Source organism: Blennius ocellaris (assembly GCF_963422515.1).
Source record: "Blennius ocellaris genome assembly, chromosome: 13".
Lineage (NCBI taxonomy): Eukaryota > Metazoa > Chordata > Actinopteri > Blenniiformes > Blenniidae > Blennius > Blennius ocellaris.
In genome coordinates, this window is record NC_137662.1 from 15,421,696 (window position 1) to 15,439,721 (window position 18,026).

The 18,026-nt window shown below is 40.5% G+C and overlaps 1 protein-coding gene across 2 annotated transcripts in view; it reads left to right on the forward strand.

Annotated features, from left to right (window-relative positions):
- Positions 1-18,026, forward strand: part of LOC308138141 (A-type potassium channel modulatory protein KCNIP2-like) — a gene marked incomplete at both ends in the record, with an annotated part of 93,280 nt that overhangs the window by 29,668 nt on the left and 45,586 nt on the right. Inside the window, one exon of one of the 2 annotated variants that reach the window (XM_080507128.1) lies at positions 17,239-17,326. The exons of the other annotated variant lie outside the window; for it this stretch is intronic. Coding sequence (XP_080363254.1) covers positions 17,239-17,326 — 88 coding nt within the window. Of the gene's footprint in view, positions 1-17,238; positions 17,327-18,026 lie in introns of those variants that run through there. 2 annotated transcript variants of the gene reach the window in all.

Consider the following 18,026-nt stretch of genomic DNA (forward strand, 5'->3'; position numbering starts at 1 on the left):
GTCTTTTCACAGAAAAAAAAAGGTTTGGACCCTTCTTTGCAGAAAACCACTTCACTGTGAAGCCAGGACACTCGGTTGCTTGAGAGCAAGGGCCAGCATGAAGGCAGCAGATATCACCCCATACTATGTATTATGAATAAAGGAAACTTGTAATGCCTTGAGAGTTTCTTTTCTTCTGGCGCCGCCCGGTGTGTCAACCCTGGTGCCGTGTTCTCTTCTTTGTCCCCAAAGTAGAAAGAACGAAGGTGAAAGGAAGAAGGTTTATATTTCAGAAAGAAGCAGAAATGTTCTATATAGCAGTGCTGCCAGAGACAAAAGATAGATGGACAGGATGACGGCACCATGCATTAAAAAACAGTTGATTGTTGACATTTTGTGTTACTTTAACACTAATATTGATGGCTGTTTGTTGAAAATAAACATTAAGCACATGAAAAGAAAATAATGACAATCCAGGAATAAAACAGACAATAAAAACCAAACATCAGCGCTGCCATCTGTTAGACAGCTTGTGGTCAAGTCCTTCTGACAGACACATTCCTCAGTGCAAAAACAATCCCAAATAAGTCCATACCACCAACACACACGCATCGGTTGAAGTTGCCTTGTGGTGATCTTAAAGAATCTCACAGTCCTGATAGCTTTGGAGATGAAGCCACTGTCGAGCCCCAACCACAAACACTCTCTAATAGCAGATGAAGCAGCGGACTATAGTCCTGCACGACCTGTTTGAATGTACAGTGAATGGATGATAAAACTATTCTGCAAGATCACAGCTACTATAACTCTAATAATATATTGGTGCACTGCATTTACACACACTCAAACACATAATATATATCATTTTGCATTTTCTTTCTGCGTTAGCAAGATGAGTTCTCATGAAAACGTTATGTTTATGTTCTGAAATATCTGTTTTTAAAGAAACCCACTCATCTCATGTACTTAGTTTGTTGCTGCGGTTTTTTTGGTTTTGTTTTGACTTCAAAGATTTTGTGGTTGATGGGGTTATTCAGACTGCTATATAGTGGATAGAAAAGGCATTCAGGCTGGTTTTGTGGTGTTTTCTCTTTCGCAGCTGATTTCAGCATCTTATTTTTACTACATGAGAAGTGTATTAGGATCAATCAGACAGAAGCAAGTGATTGGCCTCCTGTAACTTTCACGATGTTGATACATGGTTACCATTTTTAAAGCCATTATTACAGCCCGGTATGCCTTTTTTCTCTTTTTTTTTTTTTTACCCTGGTTCGAGCTCCTGCTCAATCTGGCTCATCAAGCAGAGCTTTTTATTGCAGTAAACATTGACTTGAGACACTCATTTCAACAGGGAGAGAAGACCAACTTCCTAGACTCAGATTTGCGCCACCATTCAAAAAGAATTCTAAATAAATGGGCAGTGCAACACCAAGACAACCTTGTATGCCACCATGTTTCTTCTTTTTTTCCAATTAATAACATATCTGGCCCCCACTGATGTATGTCTGCGTGTCATCGCTGTTTAATAATATGTCACAGTATATTACTATACATTGACTGAGACAGTAAATCCCATGTCATAGCAAATTGAAATTAATTAGTATAATGTGACATTCATTTATATAATTGAGTGTTCAAGGTAATATAAAAAAAATAAAAAAAATTCACGGGCGAACAAGGACAGCTGTCTCCATTGGTGTTGAATCAGTCTTTCTAAATTAAGACGTATGGAGAGAGGAGGATGAACACGTCATTGTTTATGAGCCGTGGTCTCCAGGATTTGTGTTTCTGTTGTTTTGTCCGACACAAGGAGAGAACAGTACAACAGTGAGTCATTGCCATGTTTGAATAACACATGTAGACGCACACACAAGCACACGCACATTCAAACCAAGTCACCGTTTTTCATTACCGCTTCATGAGACCTTTACCAAAGTCATTTTATTGTTTTATTGTTGTTCCTTCTCTCTATGAAGCATCAAATAAACAAGCCTGTCACAATGATTGATGAAAGAGCATTGCTGCAGTCCTTTGTGTTTATGTGAAACTGAGCTCTTTTTTTCCCTGAGAAGTTCAAGGTATTGCAGAACAGATAATCCATGCAAAGAAAAGAAATAGTTTTTTTTTGTTGTTGTTGAAATTGTACCAAAATAAGAGCCAATGTGAAACAATCCACAAATGTATGTTGCCAAAGACCTTGTATTTTGCTGGGACGTTTCAATTTAAAGTTTATAGATTACCTTTTCATACTTATTGTACCACAAAGTGCTGTGAGTCACTCACATGTTGGCTGTTTGTCAAAATGCATTTCAGACCAGTTACATTGTTTGTATCAGACTATTAGGGCTATGAAGCAACACACATTGAATATAGGAGTTCAATGTATGGTACGAATGATTGTACTGTAATCAAGGTAGTAGATTTGCATTTTTTAAATATAATTTGTAATTATTTGCAAATAGGCAACATCTGAGAGGAGACTTGAGGTCACAACATCCATATTCCTGAGATCAATTCCCCCCTTGGACACTGAATACAGTGATCAGATTGATCGTCGGGGTTTATATGCACCAGGAATATCATTTGAGTCAGTCAGCGGATCGATCCCCATGTTTTACACTGAGATTGGCTGTATGGGACATGTGCACATGATTGAATCTCCACCTTTACTTGGAAGCTCGAATGAATTGAAGATTAAAGACTGGTGGAGCGTGCAACACCTAAGAAGCATTTATCAAAAAAAGAAAGAAAAAAAAGCCCAGAGTGCTATTTTCCTGTGATGTAGTACAAATAACCCAAGACAAAACATTTGTGGAGGAAAGTCTGAAGCAAAACATTCTGTGTCAAAGTTATTTTACTCTTCCTGCCAAGACAATCTGCCAGGAAACAATAACTCAACTCAGGATGAGACATGGGTGAAAACTGCAAAGAAAGGAGAAAATGAATGGAGATTAAAAAAAAAAAAAGATTCCAAGGAAGATTATTTGATAATCTAAACACTGTGGTATGGTAGAAATTACATTCACTTTTTAGATAAATCTTTCACCATCTGTTGAGCCTCTGAATTCACAAAAGTAGTTGAAACATCATCTTTGTATGTGAATCACAGGAAGTTTAGCGTTGAAGTAAAAAATTTTTCTTGGCATGAAAAAACACACGTTTAGTATGAAAGCATGAATTACTAGCTCTGCGTCTTTCCCTTACTAACAGTAACATCAGATTTTTAATTGTCATCTAGCCAATAATCTACTGTGGTAGATAATAATATATAGGTCTGAATCCAAAGAAATTAATGACTATGAATAAGCGTCACTGAAAAGGTGCAGCTGCTCCGAAGAGACTGAAAGAGAGATGCATAGTGTGCAGGAGTGAGATGAAGTGAGTCCACCCTCTTTCACCCTCCCGCTCCTCCTTCTGTCACCGATCCATACCTGTCCACCCACTGATTTCCCATGAGCTTTCGGGTGATAGTGTGAATTTAGACGTCGGCCTGCTCTCTACTGCGTTACCTTCATTTTATACAAACACACATTCAAGTACACACCTGTATGATAACACATACTGTACACCAGTGCTAACATTAGCATGCACTCCCACACACCCTCGCACATACTCACTCTTCTGTGTCTTACATAACAATCGTGTTTACAGTGATGGAGGGTAGGTAGTTAGGAGAAAACACACAAGTAACACATTTAGCAGCCTCTATGAGTCTATACATGCCGACTTCACTTGCCTATAGACGTTTATATAGTGTGAGGTTGTTTTTACATTGTTGATTTTGTCTAACTACTGCTGTGTCTGCTCATTGCATTGTCTTTCTTCAGTATGTTATTATTAAGGTTGGATGTAGTTTGACCTGTTTCACCTCCAGCAAGAAGAATACAAATATGGAAACGTAAAATAGTCACCCATTGAAAAATTGTTTTCCATGGACTCATCCTCTGTTGCAGATTGTTTGACACCCCCCCACGCACAGTATCACATTGCTTTACTTACACCCCCCCCAACCCCTGCTCTATGCATACTTACTTAATAGAAATAGTCACACTTACACCAAGATCGTCAAGAGCAGAGGAGTGAGCTCTGAAAATTAAGTTGAGAGGGAGGTGGAAAGTTCAGCAGCAGCCCAGCTGGATAGACAGATGGAGTGAGTTCCTTAAGAAACTATAGCTGGTGTCAAGAGAAGTGAGGGATTACATTAGAAGAGTTAGTGATTATAGTAGTGTAGTTTAAGAGCTGCACTTGTCATGATCAAAGCTGCTATTAGTGCTCTTAGCCAGCATCCGATCAGGCTCATGAAATGTGTAACATGAGCACAAATGGAGCAGCTGTCAAGTTAGGGGCAAAAAAGTGGAAGGAATTGGAGAGTGGGAGGTCTTTGACATCTTTTCTCATATTTCCCAATGTTTGCTTGTTTTCTGTCAGTGAGTGGGAAGGTGGAGTCTTGCTCAAGGAGACTGTGGCACGATGTATGGCTGCTCTGGGATTAATGCAGGCTCAGTCTGTCTTGCGGCAGCCACTCCAGCCACGCTTCTTAAATGCAGGTTCAGCATGCTGTTATGCCTCTATAACCTTTGCGCTGACACTTTTTGATGAATTATTCTCCCAGGGCACAAGAGACAAATACTTTCCCATCAATAATTCCCATCCGTTCCCTCATTCTCTGTGCTGAATTTCTGAATTTCTGCACTGTAGCACAGGACACGGGCTTAAAGTTGCTTTAAACTTGTTGAAAGACAAATGACTGCCTCGACACTTTATCCGTGTATGATGGAAACACACGTACCGTACGCACACATGTTAAGCAGACAGTTGCACAGCCCCAATGTTGAATCTCTCTGTGGATTCCCAGGTAAATGGCGCCCAAATGACAGTGAAGGTGACCTCTTGTCCTCTGATGGTTGACAGCAGCGGGACTGATCCATCCCTCTTCTATTAGGACTGATTATATCATTTAGATACAGATGGGTTGTTTAACCCAGCAGCTGTCCTCATCAGACACACCAGACTGAGCCCTTTGGCTAATGGCTCTTGAGAACCCGTGAGGTGAACGGCGGCTGGCAACTGAACACACGGCCACCAGTATGACGAATGTTTGGAGAAACTCACCCGTCAAAGCACACGGGCTCATTCTCTGCCGTGTGTGGTCTTTAAGACTTAAACTCCCTTAGTGCCACCACTGTCAAGAGTTGTTTGATATTGTTGCAGCTGCTGTTGGTCAGTTTACTAAATGGTACCTGGTGGAATATTGTGACAAAATGAAGAAAACACAAAATAAAAACGATATATACAAACATTTTAGCATGATTTAAATGGAGTCAAATAAGACCGAATAGGAAAATATTGTGAACAACACGAGTAGGTAAAGGCAATGCAAATATGGTGATGGAGAAAAAGAAAACCAATTAAATATACATTTAAAATGACATAAATGAAGTTGGAGTAAATCGGATGAAAAACTAAATAAAAAGAAAATTTGACATTTAAAATATTCAAATGTGTGCACCATTTGAGTGAAGTGACCCCTTTCAAAGAATGGGAATAGAGACATCCGTCAATCTTATCCTCCAAACTCATGATAATTTCTAATATCAGGCAGTGTAACAGGAGTAACTGCCTCAAGCATAAATGTCAGGGCCACCATCTTCATCACAGGGAAGTTATGTTTAGGGACTTTTAGTCTGTAATACATTCAACACTATTTGAATTTGCAAACCTCAATGTTAATGAAAATCTCATTTTGTGATTTAGTTGTTGTTTCCTGTATAAACAAGCACACAGAGTGAAATAAAGTTGTTGTATTTTTAGTTGTTTAATAAACTGCGTTTCCACTGAAATAACAAATAATGTTTGAAGTCTGTTTTCTGAATATTTTTATGTTAATTTAAGAGAGGGCCGCGGTGCTTTTTATTTATTTTAGCTTAGAATAATTAAAATTAAATAATAATAATAATAAAAATTATTATTCTCATTCCCTTAAAAAAAATCCAGACACTTGACTTTCACATATTTGTCTGCGTCCCTTAAAAAACCAGTGGCTCTGAATTTAGCAATTTCATGAAGCACATTTTTAAGAGACATTTTTTAATATAATCGAATAGCCTAAAATGTGTATTGTTTATCTGTTCAAGCACGGTATAATATACATCTTGAAATGCTGAGATCGTCTTAAAACAAGAAACAGCAAACATAAAAACATTATTTCATCAAATTTTGAAATCCATAAATTAATATTGTCAAATATGGAATCACTCATTTACAAGCTGAGTGCTGACATTTCCATACTTCAAATTGAAAACACATTATCAAAGTGTATTTTTCAAGTTAAATTTGGCATCTTCAGTCATTTCAGAGGCTTGATGAAACTGGGAAAAATAAGTAAGCGAGAGAGAAAGTGGGTCGGTTCATATTGTGATGGTACGAGTGTTTCTGTTATAAATGCTGACATTGTTACTTGCAGTTACATAAAGTCTAATGAAGTATAATTCACAAAACTCCTCTGATTGAAAGGGAAAGGCAGCAGAGTGGTGTTGCAGGGTTTGAGTCAGCGTCACTGAAGGTAGTTTTAGGTCAGAGAGTGGGGGGTGCTGTGAAATTGGGTTACCTAAAAAAACGTTCAATTTAATCACTGTAAAGTCGTACTGTATTTTATCATGAGTGTAGCATATATCTTGCAAGAAATAGATCCGCTTCTCTTCATCTCACCCTCTCTCTCACGTCTCCCCCTCATTTGCCATATTAGTCCATCCATGTGTGTGCCCACGCTGCTTTTCCCCCTCGCATATTACAGTATATAGTCCCTTGCTCGTATATTTGGAATAAAGGCATCTCACTTGACCTGTTGGGAGACACACATGACATAATATTGGTTCGACACATGCATTTGTATTAGATGGGTTTGGACGCTGGTTTGGGGTGTGGGAGAAGCACCGGGTTGCAAAGAGAAGCCGGCGTCTGTAAATGGAAGTGTAGACTTTCTCTCCTCCTCCCACACAGCCAAGCTCAGAGGGGCTCCATCTCTCAGAGGCTCTCTGATCTTCAAGTCACCAAACACCTGCTGCCTGCCTTCAGACATGCGTAGAGAGCGAGAAGGAAATACTGATTGTTTGTGTTGGACGATAGGATGTAAAACAAGAGGAGAGTGACTGTAAGAGTTCACGTCGACGCAACACAGACCCTCAGAGAGAATCTTTGCCCTTTAGTCACTCTGGGCCATTTGATGCCTTCTCGCAGGCGCAGATAACAGCGTGTGACTCGGCGCTGCTCATCTCCACTGTCAGGTTTTTCTGACTGGTTGGTACTTGATAATAAAAACCTCTGAGGGAGACACAGGAGCTCCCCTGTAGGTTATTTGTCGACTTCATGGCCCGGCAATCTATTCCTCTGCTTTGTTCCCTTCCTTTATTTGTCAGTGATGTCTCCCTTGGGTCTGTCCCCTTTCCATCTTCATCCCTCCATACAGTGGTAGTTTCATCCCTGCGGCTTTATCTGAAATAATTATACAAAGGGTATAAAGCTCAGAGGAAGAGAGTGCATATTTGTGTTACTTTAATGAAGACAGGAAAAGAATCCTGACTTGCATCAATTTTTCAGTGCGTTGATGAAAACAAAAGCCAATGAATAATCCTGACCCGTGTGGCAGGTTATTATTGTTGATTCATGTCTTGCGTTTATTCATTTCTCCTTGTATTTCAGCTTTTCCCACCATTGCAGAACAGATTTGATGCAGATTTACAGTTCAATTTGAGGCCTAAAGCCAGAAGCAAGTCTGACCCTTTAATACGTGAACCAACTTCTAGGTTGACAAAACAAAAAGCAAAAATGTTTCCCCTGCTCTTTTTCCTCATTCAGTTCGTTCAGTCATTCGATGATATTGTTGTGCAGTTGTTACAGTCAACCACTATAAAGCAGGAATCTGGTGCTGGACAGTTTTCTTAACTGGATCAACTCAAGTGACAGATTATATTTGTCCAAAATTATAATCAAAGTAGTTAAATGTGCGCAAAATCACCTGACTGTACTCTGAATTTTACTTTGTTTTAAGCTGGAACTGTATTAATATAGTTTTACTTAAGAGACAAGTAGTTGGTATGCTATCCAGTTTTTAGGTCTGATTTTGCTGGTCTGAGTCTGCCCTCTACTGGCTTACATCGTGTGGTACAGGCAATAATTAAAATGTGTGTTGTTAAGCGATGTCTGAGAGCACAGATGGTACATCTGTATTTTGTGCTGCTTTTCTGAAGCACGCGGGAATGTCTAGTTATTATAGATAAAAAAATATAGAAGTGATAATCAATTTATATCTTTTGTTTGAGTAGACCATTTTGATGGTGAACCAGCAGAAATCACTGCTGTTTCATGGATAGATTTCTTCATCACACAACAACTTTAAATGTTTTTGTGTTAAACAGGAAGATTTTTTTAACGTTACTTTCTATTCTGTCAATTGGTTACTGAAAACATTTATCTTAAATTAGACAAAAAATTGGTATATTAGGTTTTTGTCATTGCTACTTGTTTTCCTAAACGATGAGTTCATATTCATAAGCTCCATAAATAAACAAGCCTCTATCTGTTCTGTATTGTTGTGATTGTGGAATAATTTTGGCATTTTACTTCTGTCATTTTATGATAAAAAAAAAAAAGATTTTAATTTGTCTGAAATAATATCTTGAAAATGAACTAAAATTAAAACCAAAGTTAACATCAACAAGTGTGTGAATTTAATGTAAAAAGAGGTCAAAAGGGTGTCATCCTCGACAGCATCCTATCATTTCAATCTGACATCAATAATATTACCCGGTCTGCCTACTTCCATCTATGAAACATCAGTCGTCTCCGCCCCTCCCTCACCCCCCCCCCCCCCCCCCCCCCCCCCCCCCCCCCCCACACTGCCGCCATCCGAGTCCACAGCCTCGTCAATTCCCGCCCGAATCATCACTCGCACTCCCAGTTCAGTTCGGTATTCAATTCAAAATTCTTCTGTTAACATTCAAGGCCATTCATAATCCCCCCATATCTGATATCTGTCACACCTGTCTGTCCCCTTGGCTCGTCTCATCCCCTCACTTCAAATCAGAACTCAAAACACATCTTTTCAAAACTGCCTATTCCATATGATGCCAATTGCCCTGTGTCTTTTGTTGTTTTCACTTTTGTTTTTACTGTTTTTAATGCACCGCTTTAACTGATTGTATGGTGTCCTTGAGTGCCAAGAAAGGAGCCTTCAAATAAAATGTATTGTTATTATTATCATTATTATTAAAAGTATAATCATAAAATCAATCACATAAAGCATTTCTGTCCATGTCAAGTTGCCAAACTTGGAACTCATTTAAAGTCTAAACCTTGTTGGCAATCCTTCCCTAAAGTGTGTACAGATGCACTCTCATATGATGAAATATTCTTTTGTCCACATTCTATTATGTTCTGAACAGCCTTCAATGAATATTCATTGGTATTCAAATCGCAGCGTTCTATAGTGGCGTTTCGTCTCCCAGCGGTGAGAAGCATGCATCATTAGTTACTTCCAGTCTTTCCACTCCATTAATAAAACCCTTTTCCTCTTTGGTCTTTATTGATGTTAGATGCTAATGTGTGTGTTTGTGAACGCTCCTCTCCCACGTGTCTTCTCTTGGTCCATCTGTTTGCCCTGAAGGCAGAAGATTGGAGTTGTGGTTGTGCAGAATTCTCCCTGCAGATGGCAGCAGCGTCATGTTGATTTGCTGTTTCCATTGTTGGGTCAACCAGGAGTTTCATGTTTGAAGGGATTTTCATGAAGAAACAGTTGACGCCTCATTTAAAATCAAATGGCGTTCAGCATGTTGCTGCTAAAATACCAACGGGACAGCGGCATTAAAACTCTGACTGTCCTGTTGAAGCTCACTGAGAACTGAATGTAGCAGCTCGTGTGCTCCGTGTCATGTAACTCTGAATGTGCATCATCTGCAAAATCTTTCCAAGTGGCACATATATTGAGGTAGTTTTCAAACCCTTTGAAAGCGTCCCCCATCAAGCCCCTCAGGTAAGCGGTAGGAATTGCTCTGCCGTGGTGAATTGCCACAATTATGCAGAATATGCTTTAACTAATGGTTTGGCGGGGCATTAAAAGATTACATTTTGTAATACACGATAATCTGTTTTGATGCCCGGCAAAACAAATTTAACGAGGCTGTCAGTCAATGAGATGAGCAGAATACAGTGGGCGGCTCTTGATTTTAGAGGTTCACTGAAGCAATCAGTTTGGGGGTCAAAGTTCAAGAAAATGGAAGAAATAGTGGGTTTTTTCAACCTTAACCTCTGCATGTGTGTTTGCGTTTAATGTTTAAGTGTTAACTACACATTCCTGAAGACGAGTGTTTCCACCTGTGTCTCTTCCTCGCTCCTCCCCTCTCGTTGCCTCTCTCTCCTCTCGTTTTCCTCTGCTTCCATCCACAGTCACATGTTCCTCAGTGAATAGACTGATGAGTGGGTTCCACCAGCTGGTGCCTTTGCCTGCCACATAAATCGCAATAAAGACAAACGCTTGCGAGTATGTGTGTATGTCTTTGCCAGATACTTGAGTCGAGTGTCGGTGTCACATCTGCCCTCCAACGTCCCCGTGTGGCTTTGTGCTCGTGTGGAAGCCGACACACACTGCGGCTCCATTTCCAGATCCCTGGAAAATCATTATGTTGTCAGTGGTGACACACACCCTGTCTTTTATAACGTTTTTACTCTGCGTTTGAATGGCATTCAGCGCAAACCTCAATATACGATCCAACGCCTGAATTGAGTTTTGTTTTTTTTTTAAAAAGGGGGAGAAATTGAGTGAAGAAAAAGAAGGGAGCAGGTGAATTCAATCAAACCGTTGTGTAGATTTAACCTCCTGCTGACAGGCGAGAAAAGCTCTGGGCTTCCCAGCTGCTTTATGATGTTGCTGACAGTCTCTTGATGGTAAGGGCAGTTCTTGGGGCTACTGAGTCTCCATCTAAAAGACAGATTTAATCACCCGGACAGATTGCAGATCCAGAGCTTCACCAATAGGTCAAAGGTGCAGTAAACCTTTTTGCTACGCAACTCCTTTTTCCTTCCGTGTGTTTGACCTCAGTAGCTGACTGCCAAGTTGTTGCTCCACCCTGTCTGTGCATTGTCATGTTTTGGTGACTGTCAATGGCATTTTAACGCAAGTTTTTCTTCCAGTTTTTTTTTTTAATTCCTCACTTCATCTTAATGAACATAACAACACTGAATGCAAAAGGTTTCCCAGCTGATAATTGGTGCTAAAAGGGCCCGGATGTTGAAGGGCTGCAGTGTCACACCACACACACACACACACACACACACACACACACACACACACACACACACACACACACACACACACACACACACACACACACACACATCATGGTGGAAGTGACAGACGCATGCATAGAAATACCACAAGCACAAAGACACACACACACGTACAGCATGTGCTCGTGGACATGTGCCAAAGTTCACTCACTTTCCTCCTTTCTTCATATCCTCAACATAGAAAAACTTAAAAATGTTTCCTTGGCTAAGAATCTCCCCATCTTGACAGCATGTAATTCTCACACAGAACAGCTGATGGAGAGTCGGTGTGGCAGACAAGCTTGTCTACATGCTCCAGATACCTGCCAGGAATCTGAGAGGCTCTGACAACCTCTACCTCACCGTCGGTGTCAGAGCCGGAGATTAAAGAGTTTAGTGTAGGGTTATGTGACGTTTTCTCCTTCAGATCTGTTCTTGAGTGACGGCTAACATTCTCACATGAGCCAAGAAGCCCTCTGACTTTGAGTCTGAGTCCCATTTATGCAGCGTGCCTGGAAATAATTTATTTGCCTTGAAATATGGAAGCTATCAAAAGCTTGAATAGCTTGCCATTGTAGAAATGTCTATGTCTAGATTGTGATGTTTTTTAATTAATTAATTCAAGAATTTATTTTTAATAAAGACTTATTATTATAATAACTTCCTGTAGTCCAAAGAACTGGGCGACTGTCAATATTTTATAGGCGTGAATCTTTGCATTTAGTCTCGTTGTGCTAATCCTGTGATTGACGGTTGATCTTTTCACCCTCTGAAACCCCAGTGGGTAATAAAAGTGTATAAATGGATGGGATGGGAATGGATTTTCCTTTGGATTTGATCATTACTAGAACACCCATTTGTTTCTTGTATTTGATCAATATAGGGTATTTGGTATTTGTGGATTACCACAGAAAAGACGATAACTTACCGGCGTTGTCATTCATTTCTTTGCTGTTCGATCTAACACAGGGTGGAGGCATGGGCGGTCAGCTGCACCCACATTTACATGTACAGAGAATTTCACTGACCCAGTTAACCTCAAATGTTTGTTGTTGGACTGTGAAAGGAAACCAGAGAAAATTCACAAGTGTACAGGGAGAACATGAAGACAGGTAAAAGTACTTAACCACCGCAGCCTGCTTTCATTCAAAATCGTATATCCACAACAAAATATATATGCAATGGTTTTTGTTCACAAACTCTCTACAGTGAACATTGTTTGAACCTGTATGCCCTGCACTATCAGTATTTTCTGATTCATCATATAGCGGTACTTGTTTAATTTCTTTGGTTGTAAAATAATTTCTGTTGTTTTTTGAGCGTCTCAAATCTTTCCCACTACTTTGAGAACCATTTGTCTGCATCGCATCCCTTGAGGATAAAACTGGTTTTATTAAACTTTAAACATTCACTGCCATATCATACACTGTGATCTCTTGTGCGATTAAGGATGTATGGGGTATATGTGTGAGTGTCAGACGGTGTGTTGTAAACCATTGCATGTCTTTAATCCTTAGTGATGTGCTGATCCCTCGATGTATTGCTTCAGCTCGTCTTCAACTTTCTCCCCTCTCTATGTGTAAAAATGTGTGTGCGAGTGGTTTGTCTCTGGGCATTCTCTTTTCAGAGAAACTCACAGACTCTATTATTCATGGGCTTGGAGAGACGAGTTGTGTGCATGAAAGTGAAGATTTTTGTGAGCTGTGTTGATCGTTACCTGACTGTCTAGTCATAACCGAAGAGAGATGATTATTCATTTATTGCAAAGTCCTGCTGGCCGTCATCTGCCTCCCGTCTTTTTTTTACACCTTTTGAACACGGTATTTCTTTTATTTTGTGTGTGTGTGTGTGTGTGTGTGTAAGTATTGTACAGGGTTACAATCACATTTACAATATATAATTTAACATTTGTTGGTTTTAGTAGATTTGCTATGGGAGTTGAGCCTTGCAGTATGGATTACATTATGTTTCCCTGCATGTTGACTGTGTCAAATATACAGTTTGCTGGCACACCGATGGAGGCAGAGGCTGCAGGGAGAAGACAGCTTCAGGTGAATGCTGTCTGCTTCACTCACTCACATAGCAGAAATAAATGTATATTTTCTGTGTTGCAGTCACTTTTGCTGTCGACTGTTTCATGTAGCCCTCCACTATGTGTTGGGGATTTTTCCAATCGATCAAAGTCAATGCCAAAGTGAAGTGCAGGGGCTTTGTCACATCAACATCTTTTTTAGAAGCACATATTTTTAAACACACTGCAGATGTTGTGCAGTGAACAAGACGTATCGTTTTCAAATCAATGTTGAAGTCTCTGAGCTTTCTCGCCTCAAATAAATACGTCAGCCATTTGAGTTGACTGCTAATGTCACATCACAACAATGGTGGAAGACAGTTCATTGTTTTATGTTTATACCCTCTTTCTTGTGGCCTAAGCTTTTCAAAAACAAACAGCACTGTTATCCTCCAAAAATATCCATGGCACCTCTACAAGCAAGCTTCCATACCGAGTGACACAATCTTTTCAATGGTGCACTATAGGGGTAACTCACCATTTTTGTGTTCTATACAATAATGTATTAAAGTATGAAAATGTTACTTCACATTGTTTCCAGATTTATCTGCACTATATCACATTAATGATATAGTGCAGATATATTATAATATTGCAGTGTTTTCTCCAGTTATATGATATAGGACATTACTACCACTGGTTGATGTGACTCCGTCATTTCTTTCAAGGCAATCGGCTACTCTGATCCAGTTACCTTGATAAAACATATGTCACAAATTTGCATCACTGCTACTATGAGTAGGTGTTACAACCCTATTGTAAAAACATCACTTATATCAGGTGGGAAGGTAATTTTATATTGTCATGTATTGGTGTTTCAGTGTAGTAGCACTTCTGCCACACGTGGCGAAAAGACCAGGATTAGACTCTTTGCTTGTAGCCTTTCTGTGAGGAGTGTGCATGTTCTTCCTGTGCATGTACTCTGGAGATGATGTGGCCAACTCTCCCAGTCCAATGAGATGTACAGGCTTATTAGTGACTCTGATACATTTGCAAGCTTGTAAGGCACTGTAATCTGTCATATATGTCCTGAAGCTAGAAAAGAAATGAGATTAAACAAAGTCTGGAATCAGTCAATGTATGTTTTGAAGTTGCTTACAAATTCTTCAAATTTAAATGTATTTTTCATCCAAGAATAAGAAAAAATGGTGCACATGGTTGGTTTCTGTTTTTTCTGTGTTTTCTTCCATCGTTAGCGTGGATGACACTAAAAGGGCTTCAGAGGAAGTGTGAGATGGCATGGCTGCCATTGTTGGCATAATAAATATACACACTGACAAAGGCCTTCGTCATATGAATATTGTTAAAAATCAGTCATCACCAAATCAGTTATTTTCATGACATCATCAACTCCCTGTCCAAAATTCACAGGTGAGGTCATGTGAATGCTTTTTACATGGATAACATTTTTAATCAAATGTGTGTCAGAGATTTGCTACCATAGCTGTTTGTTGTAGACCAAGCGTCTTCAAAATGTTTTGCAAAGTCAGTGAAGTATGATACATTTTATTTTTACATTTTTAGCAGCTCCTTCATCAAGAGCAGTGAATTCTCCAAAGGCACTCGACAAGGTTTGTCTATTTGTTGCTTTATTGGTATGTTGGGAACTGAAAGGAAATATTTCCAGTTCACCAAGAAAACATTTGTGTGATTAAATAACTTTATTTTTCAACCTTAATTAATCAAAATGGATGCTTTGAAGTGTGCTTTTTTTGTTTGTTTGTTTTTATGGAGTGGAGGGGGCTTGATTATTAGTACACTCTTTAAACAAGTGAACATCAAAGTGGACCTTCATGTTGATGAAGTTTCCGACCATGTTGTATAAACAGATGGATGGTAACCTAATCATGTCATCACACTGCATATTTCTAAGGTGGCTATTTGTTTTTATGAAGTTTGACCACATTTCACACAGGTTTTTCATGAGTTTCACTCGTGCGCTACCCGTGACAGATGAGAACAAACGGTGGTAGAAGAACATCATGAAATGAATGCAATGTGCAGAAAGATGTTAGAAAAAAGTTGCTCTTGCATCATATCGTGTTCCCAGAAACTTGAGCCACACTGAGCTTGGAAAAGTTCCCCTTGAAAACTTATCTTGATTTAGATAGTGGTGCTGCTTAAGAAAAGTCAAAAGTAAAAATGAATCATTAGCAATCATTATACACTCATTAAATACACAGCCAAAAAACAAATCCCCATCTGCTCTGCTTATTTCCCTCTTGCTCAGAATGCAGGTTGCATTTTGATTTCTTTTCGTGTGACTTAATTTAGCGGTGTCGCGGTGCGGTTTGGGACTATTGCTGTCAAACACTCAACTGTACTTTGACCTCACCGTGTGACTTTTAAACGAGAACATGAACACAGAACTCACAGAAGGAGAACAAGAGCATTTATAGGAGGCATCTGCCTGACGTTTGATTGATTTTCTCTTTGACCCAAAGAACAGACACAGGTGCGTATACGTGTGTGCGCGTGTATGACTGCCATTCAGACTGCAGGGAAAATCTATTGAGTCTGTGGTTGCTGTGGCAACGGTAATCGTGTTTAATTTAGCATCAAAGAAGAAGAGAGGGGATAAATGTGGAGTGGCACCAGTTAATGTGGTAATGTGGGAGTTGTCGCGGGGAAAAAACAATAAAAAGGTGACATAAGGGAAAACAAGGTGAGTGCTTTTCCTTGTTTAGGGACTCTGCTGGTGTTCGTACGGAGTGTAAGTGGGGGCTGAGCGATAAGGATGAAGAAAGGCTTTACATAAATACCTTTTTTCCCTCAGTCCCAAAGGATTTAAGGGCTCCTCCTCCCTGCTCCCCTCATCTCTTGTCTCCTTCTTCTGCACTGACAGATAATAATCCGTTCATCAGCTGCTGGTGATGGCTGGCATTTGCCCAAAACCTATTTTTTCTCCTCAGTCAAGCTTCTTCACTCTTTTTAAATTTCACCACACTGAAGCAATGAGTGAAGCCTATAAATTATGCATTCACCTTTTTGCCCCTTCCCTTACCTGTCTTCTTCATGTTTCTCTGCTTTTCTCTTCTGTTGATTCTTGCCTCCTACTTTTCTGCATTAAATATTGTATTAATAAGCAAGAAAGACACAAGCCGACGGGGAAGGACTGTGCATGATGCTAATTAATAGCTTTGCTTTGTTTCCTCTGTCACATTACTCGACCTCTCTAGCGGATATACACAGGCTCCGAGGCTGCCTCCTTCATGAGAAAAAAAAAATGAAATGAAAAACCAGCATCAACAAGATGTGTGAAGCATGCAGCAAGAGAAAACCGCCACCTGCCACTCAAGCCGGCCTCCTCGTAGTACACTCCTCTCGCACACACACACACACACACACATACACGCGCACACACGCACGCACTCTCACATGTGTGCCGGTCCGTTATTTTCCGCTACACTCAGTTCCCGACCAATGAGAGGCAGATTTGCTCCGAGCGTGAGAGGGAGGAGACAGAGCGCTGCTGGTTGATTGACAGCCGGCACCCTACAGGTGGAGAGAAGAACAGAGAGAAGGAGAGAAGGGAGTAAAGACAACAGAGAGAGGAATAAGGAGGGGTGAGTGAGGAGGAAGAGAAGGAGAAGAACTAGAGAGGCAACAGCAATCGGACCTTCATATATCCACACACACTTACACAACACACTTACACAACACACACACACACACACACACACACACACACACACACACACACACACACACACACACACACACACACACACACACACACACACACACACACACACACACACACACACAGTGCTCCTTTCCTCCCCTCTTACCTTGGGAGCTCGCTCTTCCCGGCAGACTAGTCGACTTAGCACCACCGTCATCACCTCCACTTCCACAGCTGCACCAAGATGAGCCAGTGCAGAAAAAGGTGCAAGAGGCAGCTCACCAAGGTGGCTCGCTATTTCTACCGCTTCCTCATGGGAACGCTCACCCAAGGTAGGCACCCAAAACTTCCACTTCGTCACCCAGAGGTTTGCCGGTGCGCCTGCTTGTTTACGGAGCACCAGAAACCAAGTGGAGATGGTCTTAACCAAAGTTTGTTGTGCATCTCAGTGAGAACGTTTGTGTGTGTGTGATGTGACTTTCCACATCAGTCACTATTCTGTGTCTGTCGTAGTTTGTTGGTCTGATGGTAGACCACATCTACTTCTGATTTGCATATCTCCAAAACATGTTACACAGTTACACAAGAGTTTGAGTGGACGTGTGTGTGTGTGTGTGTGTGTGTGTGTGTGTGTGTGTGTGTGTGTGTGTGTGTGTGTGTGTGTGTGTGTGTGTGTGTGTGTGTGTGTGTGTGCACGTGCGCAGTACTTTTCAGTGCCTTGTTTCATCTCCTGAAAGCGAGATAATACAAAGGTTAGATGCAAAACACCCTGGAGGGTTAGGGTTAGCATATACATTATTTTACACTTTTGCTGTAGTCCAATGCATACCAATTATGCTGATCAGTATGCACAGAGAGCTTTTGAAAGACGTTGCAATAAACTCACCCCGCCACTCGTGCAGCATGTGCCATTTGACTCCCTCCCTCTTCCCCTCGCAGCTCTGCCCTTCTCCCTCCGCCTTGTCCTCTCAGGAACGGTGAAACAGATCGTTCTGTGGAAGCATGTGGCATTCCACCTCCATTGATAAACTC